Source organism: Cydia pomonella, chromosome 27 (genome assembly GCF_033807575.1).
Source record: "Cydia pomonella isolate Wapato2018A chromosome 27, ilCydPomo1, whole genome shotgun sequence".
Taxonomy (NCBI): domain Eukaryota; kingdom Metazoa; phylum Arthropoda; class Insecta; order Lepidoptera; family Tortricidae; genus Cydia; species Cydia pomonella.
The window spans coordinates 7624502-7636805 of record NC_084729.1 but is presented as its reverse complement, the minus strand read 5'-3'; the positions used below and the strand labels follow the sequence as shown (position 1 = coordinate 7636805).

At 41.9% G+C, this 12304-nt stretch overlaps 1 protein-coding gene across 1 annotated transcript in view; it reads right to left on the bottom strand.

Moving 5' to 3' along the window:
* Window positions 1–12304, bottom strand: part of LOC133532374 (uncharacterized) — an 80514-nt gene that overhangs the window by 45099 nt on the left and 23111 nt on the right. Inside the window, exons 8-13 of the mRNA XM_061870984.1 lie at window positions 10573–10679; window positions 9223–9330; window positions 8996–9068; window positions 8370–8602; window positions 6010–6202; window positions 4977–5131 (exon numbers count right to left, since the gene is read on the bottom strand). Coding sequence (XP_061726968.1) covers window positions 4977–5131; window positions 6010–6202; window positions 8370–8602; window positions 8996–9068; window positions 9223–9330; window positions 10573–10679 — 869 coding nt within the window. The remainder of the gene's footprint in view (window positions 1–4976; window positions 5132–6009; window positions 6203–8369; window positions 8603–8995; window positions 9069–9222; window positions 9331–10572; window positions 10680–12304) is intronic.

Here is a 12304-nt window from a genome sequence, read left to right as displayed (position 1 = left end):
AAAAAAATCTTGTTGCCGTTTCCTCATTTTCCTCGTAAGGCGCCTTCGGTTTGAGGATGTGAATGCCTCCAAAGTCTCCATTCACCAAAGCCCTACTGCTAACCTTAAGAGCCCTTAATCCTTGGAGCGTTCTCCGATTTCACGAAATAACGCTCGATAGATGGCGTTGGCGCTCGGTACGCGAGCGCCGGCAACGCGACGCGCGTTTCAATGCAGACTAGAATAATCTTGATAGTTTTCAATATAATTTCAAGCAACATTAATTTTAGTGTCATATGATATCATATGGGCACTCTTTATTTTATTGTATATGCACAGTAGTTTTTTTTTTTTTTTTTATGTACACTACTACTAAGTGTACAGACTACAGAGTGTACTATAACCCTTGCTCTTTATTCTGTCTCTTTCACACCAATGGAAAATGAAGAAGTTACTAAATGACTGCAGGTATAAATAAAGTATATTAGTGCGATAGAGAGACAGATAGTGTTTCGTTGTCGTATCGTAAACGATTGGCATGTTGGCCACACACTTGCTTAGTGCCTAGCCAAAATACCAATCGTTTGCGTATATTAGTGCGATAGAGAGAGAGTAGTGTTTCGTTGTCGTATCGTAAACGATTGGCATGTTGGCTACGCACCCATGATACCTAGCCAAGAAGCCAATCGATTGCGCATATTAGTGCGATAGAGAGACAGATAGTGTTTCCTTGTCGTATCGTAAACGTTTGGCATGTTGGCTACGCACCCATGCTGCCCAGCCAAGATGCCAATCGTTTGTGCATATTAGTACGAGAGAGAGACAGATAGTGTTTCGTTGTCGTATCGATTGGCATGGTGGCTACGCACCCATGCTGCGTAGTCAAGATGCCAATCGTTTGCGCACATTAGTGCTATAGAGTTTCAGTGTTATTTGAAATCACGTTAGGGTTTGTATTATTATTTTTGACCCGAATGAAGTCCATCCAGGTTCTTATGATGGAGTCAGGAGTTGGTCACCAGAACTCCTAATCTACTCATTATAATTCCATCGTGCTTGGGCTCAAAATATTTGCCCTGACGAACACCATCGATCTAGATGAGGTCCAGGGTCTCATGACGGAGTCAGGAGTTGGTCACCAGAACTCCCCAGAACTCCTAATCTACTCATCATAACTCCATCGAGTTTGGGCTCAATAGATTTACCCTGATGAGCACCATCAATCTAGATGAAGTCCAGGGTCTCATGATGGAGTCAGGAGTAGGTCACTAGAACTCCTAATCTACTAATTATAATTCCATCGTATTCGAGCTCAATAGATTTGCCCTGACGAGTACCATCGATCTAAATGAAGTCCAGGGTCTCATGATGGAGTCAGGAGTTGGTCACCAGAACTCCTAATCTACTCATTATAATTCCATCGTGTTTGGGCTCAAAAGATTTGCCCTGACGAGTACCATCGATCTAGATGAAGTCCAGGGTCTCATGATGGAGTCAGGAGTTGGTCACCATAAGTCCTAATCTACTCATCATAACTCCATCGTGTTTGGGCTCAATAGATTTGCCCTCACGAGCACCATCAATCTAGATGATGTTCAGGGTCTCATGATGGAGTCAGGAGTTGGTCACTAGAACTCCTAATCTACTCATTATAATTCCATCGTGTTTGGGCTCAAAAGATTTGCCCTGACGAGTACCATCGATCTAGATGAAGTCCAGGGTCTCATGATGGAGTCAGGAGTTGGTCACCATAATTCCTAATCTACTCATCATAACTCCATCGTGTTTGGGCTCAATAGATTTGCCCTCACGAGCACCATCAATCTAGATGATGTTCAGGGTCGCATGATGGAGTCAGGAGTTGGTCACTAGAACTCCTAATCTACTCATTATAATTCCATCGTGTTTGGGCTCAAAAGATTTGCCCTGACGAGTACCATCGATCTAGATGAAGTCCAGGGTCTCATGATGGAGTCAGGAGTTGGTCACCATAATTCCTAATCTACTCATCATAACTCCATCGTGTTTGGACTCAATAGATTTGCCCTCACGAGCATCATCAATCTAGATGATGTTCAGGGTCTCATGATGGAGTCAGGAGTTGGTCACTAGAACTCCTAATCTACTCATTTTAATTCCATCGTGTTTGGGCTCAAAAGATTTGCCCTGACGAGTACCATCGATCTAGATGAAGTCCAGGGTCTCATGATGGAGTCAGGAGTTGGTCACCAGAACTCGTAATCTATTTATCATAACTCCATCGTGTTTGGGCTCAATAGATTTACTCCGACAAGCATCATCAAATTACCATTATGATGAATAGATTAGGAGTTCTGGTGACCAACTACTGAGTCCATCATGAGACCCTCGACTTAATCTAGATCGATGGTACTCGTCAGGGCAAATCTTTTGAGCCCAAACACGATGGAGTTATGATGAATAGACTAGGAGTTCTGGTGATCAACTCCTGAGTCCATCATGAGACCCTGGACCTGATCTAGATTGATGGTGCTCGTCAGGGCAACTCTATTGAGCCCATACATGATGGAGTTATGATGAGTAGATTAGGAGTTCTGGTGACCAACTCCTGACTCCATCATGAGACCCTGAACCTCATCTAGATCGATGGTGCTCGTCAGGGCAAATCTTTTGAGCCCAAACACGTTGGAATTATAATGAGTAGATTAGGAGTTCTAGTGACCAACTCCTGACTCCATCATGAGACCCTGGACTTTATCTAGATTGATGATGCTCGTCAGGGCAAATCTATTGAGCCCAAACACGATGAGGTTATGATGAGTAGTTTAGGAGTTCTGGTGACCAACTCCTGACTCCATCATGAGACCCTGGACCTCATCTAGATCGATGGTGTTCATCAGGGCAAATCTATTGAGCCCAAACACGATGGAGTTATGATGAGTAGATTAGGAGTTCTGGTGACCAACTCCTGACTCCATCATGAGACCCTGGACCTCATCTAGATCGATGGTGCTCATCAGGGCAAATCTTTTGAGCCCAAACACGTTGGAATTATAATGAGTAGATTAGGAGTTCTAGTGACCAACTCCTGACTCCATCATGAGACCCTGGACTTTATCTAGATTGATGATGCTCGTCAGGGCAAATCTATTGAGCCCGAACACGATGAGGTTATGATGAGTAGATTAGGAGTTCTGGTGACCAACTCCTGACTCCATCATGAGACCCTGGGCCTCATCTAGGTCGATGGTGTTCATCAGGGCAAATCTATTGAGCCCAAACACGATGGAGTTATGATGAGTAGATTAGGAGTTCTGGTGACCAGCACCTGACTCCATCATGAGACCCTGGACCTCATCTAGATTGATGGTGCTCGTCAGGGCAACTCTATTGAACCCAAACACGATGGAGTTATGATGAGTAGATTAGGAGTTCTGGTGACCAGCTCCTGACTCCATCATGAGACCCTGGACCTCATCTAGATTGAAGGTGCTCATCAGGGCAACTCTGTTGAGCCCAAACACGATGGAATTATAATGAGTAGATTAGGAGTTCTAGTGACCAACTCCTGACTCCATCATGAGACCCTGGACCTCATCTAGATCGATGGTGTTCGTCAGGGCAAATCTTTTGAGCCCAAACACGATGGGATTATAATTAGTAGATTAGGAGTTCTGGTGACCAACTCCTGACTCCATCATGAGAACTTGGACTTCATCCGGGTCAAAAATAATAATGCAAACCCTAACGTAATTTCAAGTGAAATGCGTTTTTCAGAAAATCGCAGCCAAATAACACTAGACCTTACTCATAGTGTTGTGTTCCTGCCGGTGAGTAAGGTTGCCAGAGCTCAACGAGGGGCGGGAGGGGGTTAGGGTCGGCAACGCGCATGTAACTCCTCTGGAGTTGCAGGCGTACATATGCGGGCCGTATGCTTGTTTGCCACCGACTTAGTATTAAAAAAAAAGTAACACTGAAAATCCATCAATAAGCGAGTCTGTTAGGCATACTGTAAAAAATGAACTTTTATTAAGATTTTCTAATCGCAGTATATAGCACTTCTCGGAACTCCGTAGCTGATTACGATCGCAACGAATGCCTGACAATCGAGCACAGGTCCGTCCTCTAAGCGCGCTCCGCGCGGACTGAGAGCGGGGCGTCGCTGCTGCGTGATTTATACGTGTTTTAAAAAAATATAAATTTACGGCAATGTAGGTCCCATAGTTACGATTTTTTTTTTATAGGTTAACATAAAGTTACAGTTTGCTATAATACTATTTTTAAAGCAAAATATGCGTACAATTTGCGGAAATAAAATATAATAAAACCCTGTTTTCGCCAAAAAAATGAAGAAAACTCGGAAGGTATTTTATCAGTTTTTTCTAATGAATCTTCGATTGTTAATCATTCCAGCCCCTCGTACAAGATATGTTGAATCAAATTGTAGTCATTCATGTACCAAATGATTCTTGTTTATAGCAAAATTGAGAACCGAAACGCCACATCTCACTGCAAAATTTGGAAAAGACTCCCAAAAAACCTCATTAAAAAGAGGTTTAAAAGAGAAAATGAAAATTTGAACTGTTGGAGCCCCTAGTTTAGGAAACGATTATTTAAGTACGTTATCAGTTTTTGAATAAATACTAATAGTTACGTCGTAATCTTGAATGAAAAAGGAAGCATTTTACAAAATACGCTCGTCTGTAGGAATAAGGACTCTTAAAGCCGGGAGCACATGATCCAGCAGTAAAAAACCTTGCTGCCCTTCAGCGCCACCTTCAAAGGGTGGAGCCATCTGTCCGAGCACAGATGTGAGCGCTTCCATCCTTAGGAACAGAAGCACATGATCCGAGAGTAACGCCTCCAAAGTCTGAATAAACTGGAGCCAATCACATGGACCAACAGTCAAGAATCTTGTTGTCATTCTGCACCTCCCTCGAAAGGTGGAACCTGTTCTGTCCTGTTCTGTCCGAGCACGTATGTCAGCGCCTGAATGGGAATTCAGTAACTCTACTGACCTTAAAGCCGGGAGCACATGATCCAGCAGTAAAGAATCTTGCTGCCGTTCAGCGCCACCTTCAAAGGGTGGAGCCTTCTGTCCGAGCACGGATGTCAGCGCCTCCATCAGCCACTGCGCGCTCCACCAGCGAGGCGACACCAAACCGCCGAACCACTGGGGAACAGACAATTAATAAATATTACTACAGTATTCACTAAGTCCCACGGTAAGCTCAATAAGGCTTGTGTTGTAGGTACGGGGATAACGATATATATAATATACAAATACTTATACATAGAAAACATCCATGACTCAGGAACAAATATCTGTGCTCATAACACAAATAAAAGCCCTTACCGGGATTCGAACCCAGGACCATCGGCTTCATAGGCAGGGTCACTACCCACTAGGCCAGACAATGCAACTCATAATCTACTTGAATTGAATGTTGGGCCCTCGTGAACACTACCCCTCCACTAACCCGAACCCTCAACTAAGCACTGGCAAAGAGAATTTGAAATAGAGGTGGATTGTCAAAGAAAACTTTGAAGCCACGTAAATTTACTGCCATCTTTCGACACATGATCAAAACTTTTAGAACACCATTTGATTTTGATCCTTATTCTTTCACTGATATGTGTAAAAAAATTTAAATATCAAAAAGTTGCGCCATCTTACCGGGCATAACCCAAAGGTTATGGCGCCATCCCTCGAAACGTTGCTAGCATATCTTTGGCCTTTGATCTATTATCACATACGGATGCATATGTAGATGTGCACGCACACGTACATAGCTAGTTTCGGATACAAATTAGAGATAGCGCTTCGAAATTAGTTTCCTTAAAATGCTTCAAGAGGGCTCTCTTTTCCCATATACTTGTACTTACTTCACTCTTTGCCCACACAGTGTATAATGCATGTCATATACGTACTTAAGTTTCTTAGAAAATAGTCGATCGCTAGTCACTTTGTCGCAATCAGTAAGACTGCTACCTACTGTGCAGCTTCATTTCATTCTAGCAGTGTTTCTTACTGTTGAAGTATGCACAAACCTGTTGTGCCAACAGACGCGCTATGGTCTTCGTGTCAGTAAGGGTGCTCGGAGACAGTGTGATGAGCCCCCACCCCTCGGAGTACAGCCCTCCCCCTTCCACCACAACCACGTCAAGCTTGGGGAGGGGGTAGGACGTGTTTAGCTCGTAGGCATACTGTTGGATGGTTTTCTGTACCCATTCTAGTAAAGGTCTGAAAAGAAATTTTAAAGGTTAGTCCGTCAGAATATAGTTAGAGTCAGAACAAGCTTAGTTGACAGCGATTCTGATAGCCCAGACGGTGTAAGTGTTATTTTAAACGACAAACTGTGCGAGGTGCTGACCCGGTTAAGATACAATGTAGATGGAATATCTTACCCAGCCTCATCAAAGATGACTTACTGATAGGGAATGCAAACCGGTTTTAACCGAAACCGAAAAAACCGGTTAAAACCGGTTTTTTTGACGGAAACCCAAAACCGGGTTTTTAGAATTTGAAAAAACCGGTTTCGGTTTTATTCGGTTTTTTTTTATTTAACTAAGTTGCATGTTTTATTCATTATAAGGGTGTAAATCGGTCCTAAACCGGTTGAATCGACATCAAATCAAATAATGTGGTGTTGTGTTAGTTTGATCAACAAACCAAAAAAATAATTTTATATAATTGGTTTGTTCCTATTCCTAGTTACAAATAACATTAAGTCATTTGACAATTCCCATACAATACAATAAAATAGTCAGATATTCTGTCTTTAATTTCGTGATAAAATCGTGTATATTCGGGCTGCTATTTATATATCCGGAAACCGGGATTACAATCTTCTTAAATAGTATATTTGACCTCCATGGTAAAATTTGAACTTGTTTAAGTACTGGCCGGTATATTTTTTCTTTCTTATTAACGCTAGTGTTTTGTTTTTGACGGGTTTTAAATGTCATCTCGCTGCAAGAATGGAACTCACTCGTGAAAATATTCGTGCTATGATTTATTATGATTTTCGGCGTGGTTTAACGCAACAACAGTGCATAGATCAACTAACTTCAACTTTTGGGGATGAAGCTCCATCTAAAACTACTGTGTATCACTGGTTTAGTGAGTTCAATCGTGGACGTAGTATGCTTACGGACGAAGTTAAGGCAGGTCGCCCGAAATGGGTCGTTGTACCAAAAAATATTGAGGTTGTGCGAAAACTTATAATGGACGACCGACATGTTACGTACCGCGAGATAGAGTCGACTCTGGGTATTTCTATGACTAGCATTAATAGCATATTACATGATCATTTAGCTGTAAAAAAAATTTGTTCGCGTTGGATACCGCACAACTTAAGGAGCAAAAAGATGTTCGCGTTGAATGGTGCAATAAAATGTTAAAAAAATATAACCGTGGTGACTCAAAGGCCGTTTATAAACCCAAATCCTGGATCTGCATGCGATCCCGAAACGAAGCAACAATCAACGGTATGGGTGTTTCAAAATGAGCCGAACCCTACGAAAGTTACTCGTGCAAAAAGTACATTGAAACAAATGGTAGCCTGCTTCTTCGGTATTAATGGCCATGTAGCTACAGTGCCACTAGAAAACCGTAAAACGGTTAATTCAGATTGGTACACGACCATTTGCTTACCGGAAGTATTTGAACAAATTCGTAAAACTAAATCATGACAATGCCAGCTGTCATACGTCACGCGAAACAACTCTATTTTTGGAAGGTCAAAATGTGGAATTAACGGGTCATCCGCCGTACAGCCCTGACTTGGCACCCAATGATTTTTATTTATTTCCCAATATAAAAAATAAATTACGCGGTCAACGATTTTCGACCGCTGAAGATGCTGTCGACGCATTCAAACAACACGTTATGGAGGTACCTCAGGCGGAGTGGTAGAAGTGCTTCAAAAATTGGTTCACACGAATGCAAAAGTGCATAGATCATCAAGGGGAATACTTTGAAAAACAATAAAACCATTTTCAGCCGTGTACGTTTGTTTTTTTGTTTCCGGATATATAAGTAGCAACCCTCGTACTATACTAGCATTCGTTTTTACACGTGAAGCAATCTTTTCTTTATTCCATGGCGATGAATTTAAGAATTATTGATTCTAAAAACCGAAACCGGTTTTAACCGGTTTCGGTTTTTTTTTGTGGTAAAACCGAAGAAAAAACCGGTTTTGAAAAACCTCCGGTTTTTGCATTCCCTACTTACTGATCACTGTAGAGACTAATTTCCGGTGGAGGCATCACGAAATCATCTTCATCAGGTGTCTCCGTACTAGACGTAGCTACGTCAGTAGAGGGTGTGGGTTCGAGAGCGTCGGCGGGGAGGGGGGCTACGTGAGGCACTGACCCGGTTAAGATACAATGTAGATAGAATATCTTACCCAGCCTCATCCAAGATGACTTGCTGATCACTGTAGAGACTAATTTCCGGTGGAGGCATCACGAAATCCTCCTCATCAGGTGTCTCCGTACTAGACGTAGCTACGTCAGTAGAGGGGGTGGGTTCGGGCGCGTCGGTGGGGAGCGGCGGCTGCGCGCGGCGCTGCAGGCGGCACACCGCCACCGACATCATGTGCGGGGGCATCGGGGGGGACTGCGCGAACTCGTCTTGGAGCTGGAATGTGACAAATGTACGTGAATAGGGCTGATATGTTAATGTTGTTTACTCTTTAACTAATACTGATCATATTTTACGAGTACTGAAGAGGAAGTTTAACCATTCATAGTTTGCTTCGACAAATTTCGATGATCCGCCTGTTATTCTGAAACGGTTCTGATACAGGAGTATGTAGGTTTGGTTGAATATTGTTACGGTAGATGTCGTTATGCGCTTCTCTTAAGGAGTATAAATAAAAGGAAGGAATGGAGAAATTCACACGCTTCAGCTCAGTTGATCAAGCCCGATTGAACAGATATTCTAAAAGATCGCTCGAATCTTACCCGAAGCTGTGATTATTTACAATCTTCCTTTAATTAAAAAAAAATGTTCAAAATTTCCATATCCTACCAGTCGATGACCTAAATAGAATCCAGCTTCTTCTGTCGCCACGATTGGCATGTTCGTCAAGGATACGTGGAATCTGTAAACACAAACAGTATGATTGATTATCTCCGAAATGGAGTTAATTAGAACACCGGTGTCTTTGAGAAAGTTACTTAATTTAATCTCAGGAATGCACCCTTGAAATTAACAGAAAAAAAACACGGTGTATACAAGCAGTAAAGTTAGAATACCTGTCTCTGACGATGGTGAGTCGGAAGGTGGCTCGTAGATGGGGTTCATCGAGGCAGGGGAACGCGGAGCGCGCATGCGTCAACCAGAATCGTGACACGGCACAGCGACTGAAAAATAAAGTGTGTATGTGTGTCAGCTCCGACGCACGATTGGAGTTTACTCCTTAAGAATGATTATAAAACACGATACATATAGTATATATATCGTTGTCTAAGTACCCTCAACACAAGCCTTATTGAGCTTACTGTGGGACTTAGTCAATTTGTGTAATAATGTCCTATAATATTTATTTATTTAGAGCAGAGCGCTCTGGGGAAGTACCTCCACCTTACAGAACACCGCAGCCAAATAGCACTATAGACCCTACTCATAGTGTTGTGTTCCTGCCGGTGAGTAAGATTGCCAGAGCTCAACGAGGGTGCGGAGAGTTAGGACTCTGGAGTTGCAGGCGTACATAGACTACGGAGACTCCTTATCATCAGACGTATTATAAAAAAATAGGTCTAATTGACCGAGACTTAGCGAAGGTCTCCGATTCTGCTAGGACAAAAATGTTTTCGTATGTCATCTTAACGGATTCTCGTGATATTTTATGAGCAGGTTCGGTAGTTAGAGAATTTTTCTGTCGTTTCGTTTTTTGGAAACAGTTTTAAAATGGCGGATATTGGCATAAAGGATTTAAGCGCCAGTAGGGTCTATGGTGCTTAAGATTATTGTGAGTTCGCAGTGATAATGACTCGATGAGGTAAATACTTTCAATTTTCTTTTTTTAGGGTTCCTTAGCAAAATGGCAAAAAACGGAACCCTTATGGATTCGTCATGTCGGTCTGTCCGTCCGTATGTGACAGCCACTTTTTTCCGAAACTATAAGAACTATACTGTTGCAATTTGGTAAATAGATTGTATTCTGTGAGCCGTATTAAGACTTTCACACATAAATAGAAAAAAGCAATAAATTTTGGGGGTTCCCCATACTTAGAACTGAAACTCAATTTTTTTTTTCATCAAATCCATACGTGTGGGGTATCTGGATAGGTTTTCAAAAATGATATTGAGGTTTCTAATATCATTTTTTTCTAAAGTGAATAGTTTGCGCGAGAGACACTTCCAAAGTGCCCCCCCCCCCCCCCTGTAACTTCTAAAATAAGAGAATGATAAAACTAAAAAAATGTATGATGCAAACTTCCACCGAAAATTTGTTTGAACGAGATCTAGTAAGTAGTTTTTTTTTTAATACGCCATAAATGGTACGGAACCCTTCATGGGCGAGTCCGACTCACACTTAGCCGCTTTTATTACCTTATCGCGAGGTCTACAGCTCTCAGAGCCACTAGTATATATGAACTCACTGCCTGTTGTTGCCAGCCAAGAAGAACCCGCGCTGTTTGTCGTTCCTCTCCAGCTTCGTGATGAAGCGGAGGCTCAGCGTGTAGTTGAACTTTCGGCGGAGTTTCTCCTAGAAAGTAAACAAATAAATACTATAAATAATAAATAAATATTATAAGACATTCTAGAGAATTGCCTTCAGGCATTAAGTCCGCCATTTGTACCTTCATGTATGGTGCAATAAAGATTAAATAAATAAATAAATAATAATAAAAGTCACAGAGTAAATAATGTACTACCGTGAATTATAAAAAATATATATATTTTTTTAAATAATGCCAGCATATGGTGACGCATGAACTAAAAAAAGCCTAACTATGAACGCTAAGACAATTAAATTGTTCAAGTCGAAATGACACGAAACGATCAATTGTTTTTTTTCATCAATAAGGAAAATAATATCTTCTGGTAACAATAGAACTTGGTTGGGTAAAAAGAACCTAAACGGATACGAATTATCTCTTAAAAATAAAAATAAAACTAAACCGATATCAGTCTGCTTGTTGGAGATTCCCAGTTATCAATGGACTTTTCTGACGTGACCCGCACTGATATGTCAATTCGCAAACAACAAAACACCGGACATATGCTACTATAAAAATGGCTACAAGGCGATAATTCATTTCAATCCAAAAATACAGGGCTCAACGGACGCTATAACAACAGTACAACAATCAATTAATTAAATTAATAATGTCTCCTTTCAATGAAATAAATTAATAATGTCTTCGCCATCTTCTATTGCAAATTGACGGCAATGATGACTGCTTCCAGCGACGTGGGCGGAAATAATTTCCACGACGTTGCGAGAGGCGGCTCCATCGCTCTTTTGAATCGCGTGGAACCGTTCCTGGACGAGACGGACCGGAGCTCCTGACTGCGAGGGACGAAAGAGACTTCCAGTGCGCACCTGGCAGCTGAGAATCTTGAAGGAAGAATGGCCATCATGATCTAAAAACCTGATCCGTTTGGGCGCCAATTTACACGGCGAGGAGATGGTTACTGCAGATATACTGTGGCACATGGCAGTGTACTACCGTACCACTACGAACTCTCTGAGTATTGCGCCAGCAGCCAAAATTCGTGGCGAACAAAGTCAACACCGATTATTGTCATCAAAGCACCTACCAACACAAAGTAGCTCAGAATAACATAAAGATCTAACATGTATGTGTATTCTCTCTTTAGGTTATTCCCTATATTATATATTATTCTTACTATAGGTGAGTTATTGAGTGCACGGCAACTGTGCACTCCACCATCCACTTACCTTGAACATAATATAAGTTGTCAGCGAGCGGTTTCACGACCTTGGGCCTCAATTAGCCCCCAAATTTGAACAACAGTTTTAAACCCTTCAACAACTCACCTTAAACTCAATATACGCTTGCTCAGCAGGCGGGAAATCCAACACTTTAGCGACCTTGGGCCCCAAAAAGCCTCCAGTTTTCAACAACCGTCATAAACCCTTGAACAAATAACCTTGAACTCAACATACGTCTATTCAGTAGGCGGGTAATCCAACATTGGGCCCCAAAGAGTCCCCAGTTTTGAACAGCGCTCGCTTTGGCATTCATGTCGCTCACATTCTGGACCACGAATGTGGTGTAACGGTCCACTTTAATGACTCCTTCATGACCTTGATGACCCTGGCATAATCTGAACAAACCTTGAACCCAATATAAGTTTGTTCAC